General features: G+C 46.8%; 1 protein-coding gene across 3 annotated transcripts in view; it reads right to left on the bottom strand.

Annotated features, from left to right (window-relative positions):
* Positions 1 to 7,034: 7,034 nt before the first annotated feature.
* LOC309354177 (la-related protein 6-like) overlaps positions 7,035 to 17,115 on the bottom strand; it is a 29,756-nt gene continuing 19,675 nt past the window's right edge. For 2 of the 3 annotated variants that reach the window (XM_081884170.1, XM_081884171.1), the window contains exons 2-4: positions 12,891 to 13,061; positions 10,646 to 10,859; positions 7,035 to 8,738 (exon numbers count right to left, since the gene is read on the bottom strand). In XM_081884170.1, coding sequence (XP_081740296.1) covers positions 7,626 to 8,738; positions 10,646 to 10,859; positions 12,891 to 13,051 — 1,488 coding nt within the window. In that variant the 5' untranslated portion in view covers positions 13,052 to 13,061 and the 3' untranslated portion in view covers positions 7,035 to 7,625. The remainder of the gene's footprint in view (positions 8,739 to 10,645; positions 10,860 to 12,890; positions 13,062 to 17,115) is intronic. The other variant, XM_081884172.1, reaches the window with a different exon arrangement.

Here is a 17,115-nt window from a genome sequence, read left to right on the forward strand (position 1 = left end):
CCCCCCCTTTTCCCCAAGCCGCTAAGCCGCTTATCAGCTGATCCGCTAAGCCGCTTAACAGCTGATCCGCTAAGCCGCTTAACAGCTGATCCGCTAAGCCGCTTAACAGCTAATCCGCTAAGCCGCTTAACAGCTGATCCGCTAAGCCGCTTAACAGCTGATCCGCTAAGCCGCTTAACAGCTGATCCGCTAAGCCACTTATCAGCTAATCCGCTAAGCCGCTTAACAGCTGATCCGCTAAGCCACTACTAAACCGCTTGACAGCTGATCCGCTAAGCCGCTAATAGCGCTAATCTGCTAAGACGCTAATGGGCTTGCTTCGCAAGACGAAGAGACTCGCGGAACGGATTCTTTTCGTCTTGTGAGGCACCACTGTATATGGAACTGGCGGAAATGACTGGCAGAATCCGAGACCAGGGAGAAGAATCGGTGGAAGAAGACTGGAAAAAGTTTAAAGACTATTTACAGAAATACTGTAAAATTAATGAATGTTAGAAAAATGTTGGAATGAAGTTATATGGCTTTAGTAGAAATGTTATAAGGAATTAAGTATAAATAGATTATTAGTGTATTAAAGGAAAAAATAAGGTTAGAATATGTTAAGATAATTATAGGACAGAAAACAGAGGAAGATGGAAAGGAATTGCTGAAACAGTTAACAGAAGTGGAATACAAAAAGGGAGGTGTGAGGAGGTCGTTGAAACAAGTGAATGAAAGATAAGATATTGAAATTGTTTGATGCGTTTTTTAACTGTCTTTGTTTTGTTTTGTTAGTTTAATGTGTTATGTAGTGTTTTTGTTTTTGTATTGTATTGTTTAAAATTTTTTTGTAGTATTTAAATTGTTGGAAAAGCAATAAATATTATTTTAAAAAAACAAACAGATTCAGGCTACAGTCCTGTGCTGCCAGCCACAGCAGAGCTCAGTGGGGGGAGAAGCAAGGCAACCAATCGAATCTCAGGGGGGTACTTGCCTGGAGGTCCAGTCCCAAGGTCAGGAATATCTCAGTTCATGTAGCCAGATGATCCAGGGGTCGAGGAAGCCGAGGGCCCAAGGTCAAAAGGAGCCAGAAGCAGAGAGTTCTGGCCAGGAACGAGGAATATTGTTTCCAGCAACCGACTGACGCTAGAAAGCTGGAGCCAGCTGGTTCTCATCAGGAGCAAGGAGGCCAATCAGCAGCAGGTGGAGTCACTTTGCCTTCTGCTCCTTCAGGCTGCTGCTCAACAGGTGAAGCTGACTCCTGACCCATGGCAACAGGTTCATCTGGCTCAAACCAGCTGCAGTCACGCATGCGCTGCACCTTCCAGGGATCAAATCTGGAAACTTCTGTTGATAAAGCAGGTGTGGGGAAGGCATTGCTCAGCTATAACTCCCATCCTCGACCATTGGCCATTCTTGCTGGAGCTGATGAGAGTTGTGGTTCAACAGCGTCTCTGAAGGGCTGTAGGTTCCCCACAGTTGCTTTAAGTGTAGCATGTGAACAAACCTTTGAGATCAGGCCGAAGTGTTGAAGTAAGAGTAGCAAAATTGCAGCCAAGATGCTCAAATCATACATATACAGTCATACCTCGGGTTACAGACGCTTCAGGTTGCGTTTTTTTGGGTTGCGGGCCGCTGAAACCTGGAAGTACCAGAATGGGTTACTTCTGGGGTTTGGCAATCGTGCATGCGCAGAAGCGCTAAATCGCAACCCGTGTGTGCGCAGATGTGCCGCTGTGGGTTGCGGACACTGCGGGTTGCGAACATGCGTCCCACATGGATCACATTCACAACCCAAGCGTCCACTGTACATATACATATACATGTAAAGATAAAGGGACCCCTGACCATTAGGTCCAGTCGTGGCCGACTCTGGGGTTGCGGCGCTCATCTCGCTTTATTGGCCGAGGGAGTCGGCATACAGCTTCCGGGTCATGTGGCCAGCAGGACTAAGCCGCTTCTGGCCAACCAGAGCAGTGCACAGAAACGCCGTTTACCTTCCCGCCGGAGTGGTACCTATTTATCTACTTGCACTTTGACGTGCTTTCGAACTGCTAGGTTGGCAGGAGCAGGGACCGAGCAACAGGAGCTCACCCCGTCGCGGGGATTCGAACCGCTGACCTTCTGAGCAGCAAGTCTTAGGCTCTGTGGTTTAACCCACAGCGCCACCCGTATCCCTTACATATACATATATACATAAGAGACTGTCACCCTTATTTGGATATGAAACCAATGTCCATATTCAAAAACTTTACTTACACAAACTTATAGCTACAGATGAATTGCAACATGATATTTACAGTCACATGCTCATCCAAGCATGGACACACAGTGTCTTCTTCTAACTTCCAAACAATTGTATTTTACTGGTTTTCCAGGACTAAGCACTCAGCCTTCTGTATCTCGATTAGGCCATGCCTTGCAGCTCCTATGAGAGATTTGCACTTTTACCTTCTCCTGCAGCTTTGCTCTCCAGATCCTCTCAGGCAGAGAAGAAGTGTTCCAACACTCTGTTCAACTTAGCAGTGTTCACAGTGGATTCTAAAGAACAGTCCTCTCGCTTCACACAAAATGGAGTCTCTCCTTCACTAGATACCTCCCATGTGACCAACCTTAGCCAATCACATGAGAGCTACCAGAGAACTCTCTAGAATTCAGTTACCAACCAATCAAATGTAAACACATAGTAGTGCATACAAGCACTTGCAACCGGTGAATTAAATTACTATACTTAACAGATGCTTGTGGGAACACCGCAAGCAAGACCCAAACACAGTGGCACTCTCCCATCATGTGGCTTCCAGAAACAGGTATTCAGAAGCATAACTGTTCCAAACTATGGAGGCAGAACATAGGCATTATAGCCAGTAGCTATTGAAAGCCTTGCCAACAAAGGTCCGTATAGTTAAAGCTATGGTTTTCCCAGTAGTGATGTATGGAAGTGAGAGCTGGGCCCTAAAGAAGGCTGATTGCCGAAGAATTCATGCTTATGAATTATGGTGCTGGAGGAGACTCTGGAGAGTCCCATGGACTGCGAGAAGATCAAACCTATCCATTCTTAAGGAAATCAGCCCTGAGTGCTCGCTGGAAGGACAGATCCTGAAGCTGAGGCTCCAATACTTTGGCCACCTCATGAGAAGAGAAAACTCCCTGGAAAGACCCTCCTGGGAAAGATGGAGGGCACAAGGAGAAGGGGATGACAAAGGACGAGATCGTTGGACAGTGTTCTGGAAGCTACCAGCATGAGTTTGACCAAACTGCGGAAGGCAGTGGAAGACAGGAATGCCTGGCGTGCTCTGGTCCATGGAGTCACAAAGAGTCGTACAGTGGTGCCTCGCAAGACGAAATTAATCTGTTCCGCGGTTTTTTCGTCTTGCGAAGCATGGCTATTAGCGGCTTCGCGGCTATTAACGGCTTAGCAGCTATTAAAGGCTTAGCGGCTTTAAGAAAAAGGAAACAAACTCGCAAGAAGTCGCAAGACGTTTCGTCTTGCAAAGCAAGCCCATAGGTAAATTCGTCTTGCGGAATGACTCAAAAAACGGAAAACTCTTTCGTCTTGCGCGTTTTTCGTCTTGCGAGGTACCACTATACACGACTAAACAACAAATTGAAAGCCTTTCCCTCCATGAAGTTCTGTCGTCCTTCCCCGAGTATTTCCATCAATCCAGTTCTTTTGTTAGCACATCCACAGCTCCCTAGTATTCCATGCCAGCTCCACTTGCCTCCGCAAGCAAGTTCATCAGCCACATAGCCAAATTATGCAAATAAAAGGGAGAAGACTCCTAATAATAACCCACTTCTATATTTTTATCCCCGATTTTGGAAGCTGGTCAGTCATCCAAAACGATATTTTTTTAGAACCATTAAATATGACGAACAGGGGCAGAGTGTTTCTGCATCCACACGCTATCTTTTTCTCTCTCTTGCGCATAGTGTACCTGCCAGCACGCATGACTGCTAGTGGCGGGGGGGGGGAGCTTTATTTTTAATTGCTATAATTTCATTTCAAGTGTGCCGAGTTCTAAGAATAGACAGCCTTGTCTTGTATTTATCATCTCGCCACAGCTTTCCTTACCCTCCCTCCTGGCAGAGTGCCCCTCTTCCCCCTCCCTTATTTTTTTTCCTCAGAGAGGGGGAAAAGTTAACCAAAGTTAATCGAGATCAGTAAGAATATGTGATATGTGTGTGCGAGCACGCACAGGGAGAGGGAGGGTGTGTGTCTTGCAGAGATTTTGAGAGCGCGTGAACTTTGTGTGTTGGTGACAGCGATAAAACTGCCACAGTTCCTGCTTCAGCCCCCAACCCCAGAAGTTAGATCTCCGATTGGGGTTTTGCTGGAGATGAACGCCTCTTGCCTTTAAATGCAAGTGTGTGGGGGGGGCGGGATGCCAGAGAATGGCTTCCCTTTGCTCCCTCCAACTTCCAGAGCTAATCAACAGCGGGCAGAGAAAAGCCTCAGCAATATATAATATAGTGGGAGGGCAGCAGTTCAAGCATGAAAATCGGGGTGTGTTCCAAGAATATCGAAGCCTCCTTAATTTTCATCTGCAAAACGTTCGGTAACCATACGCTTGGCTGAATTAAAGAGATGGCAATGGCCTAGAGCCGTGGTTCCTAACCACATGCCCCACAGGGGGTGCAATTTTATTTGGGAGGGGGCAATTCGAGAATGAGTTATTATTAACAGTGGGTTTTTTGGGGGGGGGTTGCATTTCTTATTGTTCTAGGGGCCTCATATACGGTATAGAAATATACCGTATTTTTCGCTCTATAGGACGCACCCGACCATAGGACGCACCTTGTTTTATTTTATTTTTTTTATATAAATTTTTATTAAAGTTTTCCATAAAAAGCAATAAACAAATCCATTTATATATCACATATTTAGCCTTACTTGGACCTCCCCCAACCTTTCTGACAATCTTTCGTATTTCCAATCTTCTCTTCACATTCCTTAATTTTATATTGCCATTAGGTATTATGTTTCTATCTTTGCTTGCCTTTTGACAATACTCCTTCTACTTTCACAAAGCCTCTTTAAAGCACGCTAGCGTTGTACTATCCTCACATATACTTTCCAAATACTCTGTAAATTTCCCCCAGTCCTCAATAAAATTCTGGTCCTTTTTGTATCTAATTTTCCCCGTTAATTTGTCTAACTCTGCGTAATCTATTAGTTTTGACCTCCATTCCTCTAAGGTCGGAACCATTTCTTGTTTCCACCTTTGTGCTAGCAGTGTCCTTGCTGCAACAATAGCATATTGAAACAGTTTGAGATCTCTCCTACTTATATCCGTTCTTGTTATGCCCAGAAGGAAGGTTTCTGATTTTTTAGCAAAACTGTATTTTAGTATTTTCTTTAGTTCGTTGTATATAGTTTCCCAGAACCCCCTTACTTTTTTACAGTCCCACCACATATGTATGAACGTACCCTCCTTCTCCTTACACCTCCAGCATTTGTTACAGGTTTTATACATTTTTGCCAATTTTGCTGGTGTCATGTACCACCTGTAAACCATCTTCATTACATTTTCTTTTAGTGTGGTACATGCCGTAAATTTCAAATTCTCATTCCATATTTTCTGCCAGTCGTCGAAATCTATATTGTATCCTAGATCTTTGGCCCACTGAGTCATTACTACTTTCACTTCCTCATCTATTGTGTGCCATTCCAGCAAAATTTTGTACATTTTGGAAATTGTTTTGGAGTCGCTGTTCACTATCTCTGTTTGGTATCTCGAATCTTTTTCTTTATACCTCTTTTCTTTCACATCCTTTTTGAACATTTCATTTATTTGATGGTAGTGCAGCCAATCAAAAACATGCTCTTTGACTTGTTCATATGGTTTTAATCTCCACTTTCCTCCTTCTTTCTCTACTAAGTCTCCATAGGTAATCCAATCGCTTCTCATATTAACTTTTTTGACCCCCATAACCTCTAGTGGTGATAGCCAATGTGGCACCCCCCCTTCCAATATGTTTTTATATCTGTCCCAGACTTCCCATAGCGATTTCCGGAAGATGTGATTTTCAAAGGTTTTGTATCCCTTCTTCTTTTCTTTCCAAAGGTACGCGTGCCACCCAAATCTGTTGTCAAATCCTTCCAAATCCAAGAGTTTTGTATTTTTAAGTTTAATCCATTCTTTTAACCAGCAAAGGCACGATGCTTCGTAGTATAGCTTCAGATCTGACGCACCTTGTTTTAGAAGGGGAGAACAAGAAAAAAAAAATCTCCCCCTCTCTGCTCAGTACCCCTTCAGCGAAGCAGCAGGAGAAACGGAGCCCCTTCCATTTCTCCTCCCGCTTCGCTGAAGGGGCGTTGCGCAGCTCTCACTCTCTGCTGAAGCCAGGAGAGTCTTGCTCTCTCGGCTTCAGCAAAAGCAACGCAAAGCCTGTGGAGCGCAACGGGACCTCCTGCTGCGCTCTGGATGCTTCAGGCAGCTATCCCTGAAGCCTTCAGAGCGCAGCATGAGTTCCCGCTGCGCTCCATAGAGTTAGTCCTGGCTTCAGCGAAAGGAACCTGAAGCCTTCAGAGTGCAACGGGAACTCGCGCTGCGCTCCGAAGGCTTCAGGCGGCTATCCCTGAAGCCTGGAGAGCGAGAGGGGTCGGTGCGCACCGATGCCTCTCGCTCTCCAGGCTTCAGCGAAAGCAACGCGTAGCCTCTGGAGTGCGGAGGGAGTGCTCCCTCTGCGCTTCGGAGGCTTCGCATTGCTATCGCTGAAGCCAAGGAGCCTGCATTCGCTCCATAGGACGCACACACATTTCCCCTTCATTTTTGGAGGGGGAAAAGTGTGTCCTATAGAGCAAAAAATATGGTATATTGCAACACGCACATTAAAAAAATTAAAATCAGAATGTACACGGTGGTCTTTTCGGTGCCTGCTAAAAACATTCTTGTTTAGACAAGCCCACCAAGAAGCTTAGAAAGTTGGAGGCAATTTTATTACTTTCACTTTTGCATGTTTTAAAGGACGGCGGTGAGTTCCCCCTCCATTTTCTTGCTGTCGCTTTTGAGTTTTCTTGCGATCAAGACATAGACAAAAAAAACCAGAGAGAAATGAAGAGATCATGTCCACACCCTTTTTTTAATTGACTGTTGTTTTTTTAAAAAAACAGCAGATCCATCACCAATTTCTCACAGCAACACAAGGCAAGCATTCAAAATCTCATCTTATGCACAAACCTGCCGGCATCCATCGAATCTTAAGCCATTCACACTCCATATTCATCGTACCATGCAACCAATCCAGAAGGTCAAGTTCCAAAAACACACACAGAAACAAAGGCGTCGCGGCGAAGGGGAGGGTTGGAGGGAGACCAACGGCACCCGAGTCGGAGAGATAGTCTTGAAAGCAGAGGTGCAAGTTGAGAGCCCCACAAAGCGCCAAAACCACATGAGGCATCAGGGGACGGGGCGGGAGGGGGGTAAAGAGAGAGAGAAAGTCCAAAAAGGCCAAAAAAGGAGGAGGAAAACCAAGCTGGGGGAGATTAAGAAGAAGTCTACATGGTGTCTGTACAAGACAGTTCTCCACAGCGCAGACAGACTCTCGGGTCCCTCTCCTTTGACCCCCCCCCAGCCCAGAAATGCTACCTGCTCCCCCCCGTAAGCCTATATTAAGTTGACCCCCCCCAAGGCTCATAAAGCTTAGTGCCGCAAAATGGATTTCCCCCGGCCAATCGTGTTGTAGAAGCCCCTAGTGCCATCCGGGCCTTGAGGACGCCGAATTACTTTCAGCCGGGCATGGAGCGATTCAAGCACCCTTTTGGAAGCAGGCGCTGAGCTCAGGGGCTCCGGTTTCAGGGAGGGCAGCGGCTGTTGCTGTTGCTGCTGCTGCTGCTGCCTGCAGGCTGGTCCTTGCTGCTTTGGGGGCCACAGAACCCCCACGCCGAGCCCGCTCGTCTCCCAGCAGGAGTTGGGCGTCTTCTGCAACCCGCAAGGGCCGTTGCTGGGCTTGGGCGCGGAGAGAGGAGGGAAGCAGAGCGGCCACGACAGCGGCTTCTGCAGGAGCGGTCGAGGGCCGGCGCAGGGCATGCTGAAGAAATTGGGCTTGAAGGCCTGGCCAGCAGAGGCGCAGAAGCCAGCAGTGGGCCAGACTGGAGCAGAGAGGAAGTTCGGAGGCAGGATGGGAGTGGATACCGGCGTGCCGTCGGACTCTGTCGATGAGCTGTAGAAGGAGTCTTCAAAGGCAAGTGGAGGGCCTTCAGGCAACCACATCCTTGCAGGCTTCTCGGCCTCCTCAGCCTCTTCACCGTCTTCCTGACTGGTCACGCTCTTCTTCTTGGAGCCCCTTCCAGAGAGGCTAACCACCTTGATGGCGTCCCCACTCGGGGAAGAGGCAGCGGCTTGGCTGCGGGCAAGCTCCTCAAAAGCCTTCCGGGTGCTTTCCAAGCTCTCGTACTCCACCACGGCGCAGCACTTGGTCAAGAGCTCTGGGTACCGCGATGAGCATTTGCTGACATCTGAAGGGAGCTTCTTGCCGGGCCTGAGGATGCGGATGGAGGCGATGTCGCCGAAGGGGCTGAACAGCTTGGTGATGTTGTTGAGGAAGGTCATCTGGAACTGGAGAGAGCTGTGGGTGGCCGGCTCGTACGGAAGGACGTTCCAGGCCAGCAGCATCTTGCTCGAAGGGATGTTCACCAGATGTTCGGGGACGGGGGTCTTCCTGCGCACCTTCGTCCCTTCCTCGTTGACCTCCAGCAGCTCCGAAAACTGCAGGGCGTAAAGGGTCACCCGCCAATCTCTGGTTAAATATTTCACCTGGTTATAAAAGGGGGCGGGGGGAGTAGAAGAGAAAGAGAGAGGCAGTTTTGCATGCTTTAAAGTAATAAATTTATTATTATTATTGGTTTGATTAGATTGATTGAATTTATATACCGCTCTATACCCGGAGGTCTCGGGTCGGTTCACAGAATGAAATCAAAATATAAAACCACAAAATGCATAATCAAAATAAGAACAACTGCCCAATAATGCCCCCACCCCAAAGAGCGAAGTTTTTAATGTTTGAGGTGTTACTGTGTTTATTTGCGCAGACAGGCGGAGACCCCCCCAAACCCCAGGCAACCCCCGGGTGGAATAATGACACCTGGCAACGTGTTATGGGATTAAAATTGGCCACAACTTTATTAAACTTTCAGATGTAGGAAGACCTTGGCTTAGGCATTGGGCGAAGATCTGGAGTCGACTGAGGACTAACAGGTAAGCTACACCCTCTGTTGTGTATGTGGGGCGGTCCTAACTCTACCTGACCAACTCCCCTGGCAATGCCCCGCCCCCAGCCAGGATTGGTTAATTGTCAAAGCTAGGCGGGAACCTCCAGGTACCCAGCTGGGGGGTGGGGGTGAAGCAGGCTACATTGCCGGGATTCTCATAATCTGGGGCGGGGGCTACGGACAACCACACAAAAGTCACCCCCCAGTTAATGTAGGGAGCGGTCAGCAACCCAGTCAGATGGGTGGCATATAAATAATAAATTGCTATTATTGTTATTGTTGTTATTATTATTACCCACCCATCTGACTGGGTTGCCCCAGCCACTCTGGGCAGCTTCCAACACATACAGTATAAAAACAACAAAACGTCAAACATTAAAAACTTCCCCAAACAGGGCTGCCTTCAGATGTCTTCTAAAAGTCTGGTAATTGTTGTTCTCTTTCACATCTGGTGGGAGGGCGTTTCACAGGGAGGGCGCCACTACCAAGAAGGCCCTCTGCCTGGTTCCCTGTAACTTCAATTCTCACAGTGAGGGATGGAGCTGTGCAAATATTATTATTATTTGCACAGTTCCATCTTCCTCAGACTCAGCTTGCTAAACATGCGATCATTGCCACAGTGGCTTGGAACAGAGCATACATCGGACACAGAGTCAGACCGTTAGTCCTTCCAGTTTAGCATTGTCTGTACTGAGCTGCAGTGGTTCTCCAGAAATTCGGAACAAGAGTCTTTTCCCTTGGAAATTGCAAGAGATTGAAGCTGGGATCATTGCCATGCAAAGCGGACGCTTGGCCACTAAGCTACAGCCACCTTCCCCCATATTGCCCGAAGACAGAGGTCCATAGCTGTCAACGTTTCCCTTTTTTAAAGGGCAATTCCCTTATTCTGAATAGGATTCCTCGCAAGAAAAGGGAAAAGTTGACAGCTATGCAGAGGTCGCAGCTTTGACCTTGGGATCCAAACGCATGCAAAAAATGGAAGCAACAAGAAATACCAACGAAAGAAGAGTGGCAGATGAAGATGATGGACTTTGCGGAACTGTCAAAGCTGACTGGAAAAATCTGAAACCAAGGTGATCAAACTTTCCAAAAAGACTGGAGTAAATTGATACAAGACTTGAAGGACCATTGTAAGCAATTAACAACACCAGCAGGGTTGTAATAAGACTTGTAACGATAATTGTCACTGCCCTTTACTTATTTAAAAATTGTGACGTTCTGAATGAGTGACACGTAAAATGGAAAATATATAAATGCTATGAATTTTGAAAACCGTGACGCAGGAGAGAGGGAAGTCAACAGGCTCATATGAGCAAAAGAAGCAAAGTGGATAATGAAGATATGTTTAAATATTGTAAAATGGAAAATTAATCAAAATATTATTGTATATATTAAAGCGCATGCTGCTCCACCCTCCTACCACGAATGCTTTTCTGAGTGCCGCAGCCTTACCTTTTTGAAAGATGTCAGGAGCTTAATGCTGACGAAGCCCAACCTGTTCTTTTGCACGTGCTTCAAGAGGAAGGCATCCTTTGACAGGTTCTCATCAGAGAGGTAGAACTCCACCTGCGAGACGATCCTCTTCATCAGCTGCAAGTCGGTATAGGGCCGGGGGATGCTCTCAAACAGGTCCGGGCTGAGGAGGTCGCTCAGGTCGTAGGGGCTGCTAGCAGGAGGAGAGCGAGGGGGGGGACCACACAGAGAATTACTGCCAGCAGGTCAAAAGCGTGAGCAGTTTCATATTGCTTCAGTCGTAAGAGCAGAAGATACAGTGGTACCTCGGATTACAGACGCTTCAGGTTACAGACTCCGCTAACCCAGAAATATTGCTTCAGGTTAAGAACTTTGCTTCAGGATGAGATCAGAAATTGTGTGGTGGCAGCAGGAGGCCCCATTAGCTAAAGTGGTACCTCAGGTTAAGAACAGTTTCAGGTTAAGAGTGGACCTCCAGAACGAATTAAGTTCTTAACCCGAGGTACCACTGTACCTGGCAGATCAGACCAAAGGCCTATGTCCAGCATTTTTTTGTTTTGAGGGGTGGTGGTTGGTATTTGTTTTCTTCTTTATTATTATTATTATTATTATTATTATTATTATTATTATTATTATTATTTTACTTTGACAAAGGATTAATAATAATAAATAAACAAGAATAAAATGTGCATGCCACCCCCAAGACCATTCCATTGTAACTATCCAACCTCCCAAAATTTCAATGCCTCTTGCGATGGCTTGACCCCTTTCCGTTTTAACGGTACAAATTCTATTCCATATCTCCTCAAAATCCTGTGTATTCCCCGTCTTACCTTAATGGCACATGTTAATTTATCATTAATAGCTATAACCCCACACCTCTTTATACCATTCTTCCATTTTATATTCTGCTTGCCCCTTCCACTTCCTAGCTATAATAATTCGTGCAGCCGTCAATAAATTTGTGAGCAAGTCCTTCACAGCCTGCAAACCTTCCACCCCATCGTAAATTGATAATAATGCTACCTCTGGACTTTCAGTCAGATTTAACCCAGTGATTTCTGTTATCTCCTTATACACCCTTTGCCAGAAAATTGTACAGTCATACCTTGGGTTGAATGTGCTTCAAGTTGAGTGTTTTCAAGTTACACTCTGTGGCAACCAGGAAGTAACAGAGCGCGTTACTTCCGGGTTTCGCCACTCACGCAAACGTACACAAACTGTACACAATATTCCAAATATTGGCTGCCCTGCAAATTCTAGATGAAAAGCAACAACGCCAACTGCTGAAAGCTTTCTTGACAGTTTCATGATCGTTCTAGAACCACCAGACCCTCTGAGCACTTGTAAGAGATTTTTTTGCTTTGAGCAGGGCTTATTCCCTAGAGCAGAGTTTCCCAAACTTGGGTCTCCAACTTTTTTTTTGGACTACAGGTCCCATCATGCCTAGCTTGCAAGATCAATGGTCAGGGATGATGGGAATTGTAGTCCAAAACCAGCTGGAGACCTAAGTTTGGTCTAGTTTGAAAGAAGGTCATCAATTTCCCTCTCCGCCTAGAGCAGGCTTTCTCAACCTTGGGTCCCCAAAGTTCGCTGGACTACAACTCTCATCATCCCTTGCTAGCAGGACCAGTAGGCAGGGATGATGGGAGATGTAGTCTGACAAGCTCTGGGGCCCCAGGCTGAGAGGGCACTTCTTCTGCACACCACTGGGATCGCGACAGCTAGAGCAACAGCCCGTCCACTTGCTCGCAACAGGGATAAGAGAGGGAGAAGGTTTCAAGGCAGCCTCAAGAAGCAGCATCTCCAGAGGAGGGCCATTGAGGAAGTTGACTTGGGATTGATGTGGGTGGTGCGGCGGTCTAAATCACTGAGCCTCTTGGGCTTGCAGATCAGAAGGTCAGCGGTTTGAATCCCCGTGACGGAATGAGCTCCTGTTGCTCTGTCTCGGCTCCTGCCAACCTAGCAGTTCGAAAGCATGCCAGCGCAAGTAGATAAATAGGTACCGCTGTGGCGGGAAGGTAAACAGGGTTTCTGTGCACTCTGGTTTCCGTCCAGTTGCGCCAGAAGCGGTTTAGTCATGCTGGCCACATGACCCAGAAAGCTGTCTGTGGGCAAATGCCAGCTCCCTTGGCCTGAAAGCGAGATGAGCACCACAACCCCATAGTCGCCTTTGACTGGACTTAACCGTCCAGGGGTCCTTTACCTTTACCTTTCTACTTACCCATCCAGAGTCTCTGCCAGCTCCTCTTGGGTCAGCAGAGGGAAAGACCTGTTGGTGTGAGGGAAGAAGTGGAGAGTGGAGTACGGGCCGCCCTGGACCGGAACCGGACTGCTGCGCTTCAGGTGGGAGGCCAAGGCCATCTCAGGATTGCACAGGGCCATCGCCCTTCATCTGTTGAGATGGAGAAGAGGGTGGTTGGAGTGGGGAGTCACACAACAGCACAGCCCTCCAACAAGACTCCCCATGCCCAGAAGATCATGGGGAGCACCTGGAAAAACAACCAAACAGGTAGAGCGTGAGACTCAATCTTGGGGTCATGGGTTCGAGTCTCACACTGGCCAAAACATTCCTGCTTCATGACCCTCATGGTCCCTTCCAGTTCTGCAGTTCTATGATCAAACGCTTCCTGCAAGGCTCTCAGCTATAGGCCAGGCATCCCCAAACTCAGCCCTTCAGGTGTTTTGGGACTACAATTCCCATCATCCCTGACCTCTGGTCCTGTTAGCTAGGGATCATGGGAGTTGTAGTCCCAAAACAGCTGGAGGGCCGAGTTTGGGGGTGCCTGCTATAGGCGATATCAGTTTCAAGCCAATTCAACTGCTCAGCTTTAAGAAAGAGCAACACAATCGAAAAACTACCGGTACTTTCAGCCCTGGATTAGGACACGAATTAAGGTTTTAAAGCAACCGAGCTGCTATGCGTTAATATACAAATACAGACCTTTTTTTAAAACAACCTTTTTTGGAGAAGGAGATAAAGAATAAAGGAGGGGGTGTTTTACAGTCGTGAAGCCAGTAACTGGAAAATCTTCAGACTTTCCGCATTGAGAAACGAAAACAAACTGAGAGCACCAGCTGGAAGGCTGGGAAAGTAACGTCCAGCAAAGGGAGGAATAATTGAATAGATTGAGCATTTGACTATTTTGAAGAAATAATTGTATACACAACTGATAGGCAGATAGCTGGAGGTCTTTACTTCTCTTCCTTTTCTCTTTACTTTTATCTCCCTTGGGAGTTTATCATTATTCTTATATTATTGCGCGCGCTCTCTCTCTCTCTCTCTCTCTCTCTCTCTCTCTCTCTCTCTCTCTCTCTCTCTCTCATTGTACCTTGGTAAGAACTGCACACAGAGGAATGGAAGGGACAGTTTGGACCCCTTTTGAGAGCCTGTAAGAAGAGGGGGAAGAGCCCAGGTGAGAGCTGGGAGGGCACACCTTCCTCTGTAGGGGATGAAAGTTAAGATGAGGAAGGATCTTGTAGTTTCTTTTTCTGTTCCTTCTACCTTTATTTTGCTTCTTTACTTCCTGTAGATTGGTTTGTTTCTTTTACTGTATTGTGAAAACTTGCCAAAAAAATTAGAAGCTACTTTCAGCACCTGTGCAAAGCTACAATTGTGAGGGGACTTGGAGGCAGAGGTGATAAAGCAGTGACAGTTAAGCCATTTCATTTCTCTAAAGTCATCCCTTAATTGCTGTTCTGCCACTCTTTGCAACAATTTCAAGTTCCTAGCCCATAACAGTCAAGGCCTCTCATCTATGCCTCTTCTTTTGCCCCCATTCATTTCCCACAGGCCCTTCAACTTGCACACCAAGCCTCCCATCCCTCCCTTCCTTTTTCATGTATAATTTTTATTAAATTTTCTGTCTTACAATTTAGAATATTCGTTTAAGCAACCTTAAAATGCCAATGACTTCCTTTCTTCTCTTTCCATGGTTCATTTTGCATATCATAAATCCCTGCATATTTTACATAAACTAAACCATTCAGTAATCCATTATTACATCCATCAAAACTTGTTTACACTGTTGAATTTATCGTAATACTACCAAGGTTTTCAAGTGTACACAATTTCCTCCCCCATATATTCAATAAACATTTTCCTATCTTCTTTAAAAGTATGTTCTTCTTGTTGTCTTATTCTGTATGACATCCCTCACTTCCCAATACTCAAGTACTGGTTGCTAGTTTCAGAAAAGGCACTCTGCATATGCCTAAAGACACATGTTTCTATTTTACCCTTCTGCTTGTCTCCCTATCCTAACTGAATCAATCCAGGAGGTCAAGAATGAGTGTTGTCCTTAAGTCTCTTTTCAGGGTACCCTCCTGCTGCCAATTGAGAGACCATTTTTAAGTGAAATAATAAAAAGAAACACAAACATCCCAGAGCCAATATACTCTGGTGTCTGCCAGGCCCTCTGGAATATACATTTCAACCCTAACCCACCCTTGCAGCTATAACGGTTCAAAATAAGCTTTACCTAGATTCGAAGAACTCCTGCCAACGAGAGTCGCTCCAGGAGACCTTTGACTTCTTCGACTTTCCAAAATGGAGGTTCAGGGAAAAGGAAGGAAGGGGGAAAACAGAGACAAGCGCTACAGAGTGATGGGTGGAGAGCAAAGCCTCTATACTGCTAGGAAGCACGTTCTTAAGAGAGAAAGGAGCTCCATGAGGGACAGAGGGGAAAATCAGGTGGTGGTCCTTGAAAATTAAGGCAGCAAGAGGAGGAGGAGGAATGGCCTAAACAGAGATCTGCAGGTGAAGTCAATCTCCATCATTAGGTTCAATAGTTAACAGCTGAAACAAGGGAGCTTTGTGTGAGGAGACACATCAGTTTTCTCCTGTGCATGTTTACTCAGGGTCTCTCCAGACCGATGTGGGGGTTTTGTGGCCAGTATTTCCTGCAGCATATCACTGATGCACTCAATAATAGTGCACAAGTCGTGAATTTATTCTGCAGTGCTTCCCTAACGTTTTCACACTGTGGCCACGTTCACAACATTACGTTTGAAACACTCTGATACCACGCTTAAACAGTCGTGGCTCCCAACACCCCACCCCGAATTTCTGAGACAATAGGGTGCTGAACGTTGTTTAGCAGCCCATTTTCCCCTCACAGAGCTACCGCTCTCTCAGAGTGGTTCCACAATCTGTCCGTCTTCACAGGGAACTCTGGGAATTGTGGCTCTGTGAAGGGAAAAGGAATCACCTAACAACTCTCAGCACCCTTAACAAACTACTGCTCCCAGAATTCTTTGGGGGAACCCATGGCTGTTTAAAGCAGTATTTTTATTGGCATCTGTCTGTCTCTAGAGTAGGCATGGCCAAACTTGGCCCTCCAGCTGTTTTGGGACTACAACTCCCATCATCCCTAGCTAACAGGACCAGTGGTCAAGGATAATGGGAACTGTAGTCCCAAATCAGCTGGAGGGCCAAGTTTGGCCATGCCTGCTCTAGAGGCAATGGAGTGTGCCTCTGCGGGTGAAGTAAAACTATTGGAGAATCACAGCACCTGCTGAGGCTGCAAAGACCAGTAATTTGTAACTGCTGCCTCCTGTGTTGGAATCGATTCCGTCTTCCCCAAATGCAAAGCTTGCTTTAATGGTAAAGGGACCCCTGGCCATTAGGTCCAGTCGTGACCGACTCTGGGGTTGCGGCGCTCATCTCGCTTTATTGGCCGAGGGAGCCGGCATACAGCTTCCGGGTCATGTGGCCAGCATGACTAAGCTGCTTCTGGAGAACCAGAGCAGCGCGTGGAAACGCTGTTTACCTTCCCGCTGGAGCGGTACCTATTTATCTACTTGCACTTTGACATTCTTTCAAACTGCTAGGTGGGAAGGAGCAGGGACCAAGCAACAGGAGCTCACCCCGTCGCAGGGATTCGAACCGCTGACCTTCTGATCAGCATGTCTTAGGCTCTGTGGTTTAACCCCAGCACCACCCACGTCCCCTAAGCTTGCTTTACGGTGGTGCAAAATGTGTTTAATTGGGTTGTTTCTATCCTTAGTACTATGTGCATCACTTGCTGAAATCCGTCTGTCTCGAGAGACAATGGAGTGCGCCTCTGGGGGTGAAGTCAAACCACTGCATGAGCATCACTAAAGTGACCTACCTGGGGCGCATGCCTGCGCAGTGTGTCTGGAGGTCCTAGGCTGCACAAACGACAAGATTCCCACGCTGGTGTGGTCCAAAGGAAAACAGAGCAATACATTTAGCACCAGCTTGGCTGCAGGAGTTGCCGGAAGGAGGTGTGCAAGGCACCATCCAACTTTCTTAGGGAGTCCACTCTGGATTTGTGTAGGGCTTACTTCAGGCTTCCTCAACCTCGGCTCTCCAGATATTTTTGGCCTACAACTCCCATGATCCCTAGCTAGCAGGACCAGTGGTCAGGGATGATGGGTATTGTAGTCTCAAAACATCTGGAGGTTGAGGGGGGAGGGAGGAAAAA

This window comes from Podarcis melisellensis, assembly GCF_964234715.1.
Source record: "Podarcis melisellensis genome assembly, chromosome: 13".
In the NCBI taxonomy this organism is placed as follows: Eukaryota; Metazoa; Chordata; class Lepidosauria; order Squamata; family Lacertidae; genus Podarcis; species Podarcis melisellensis.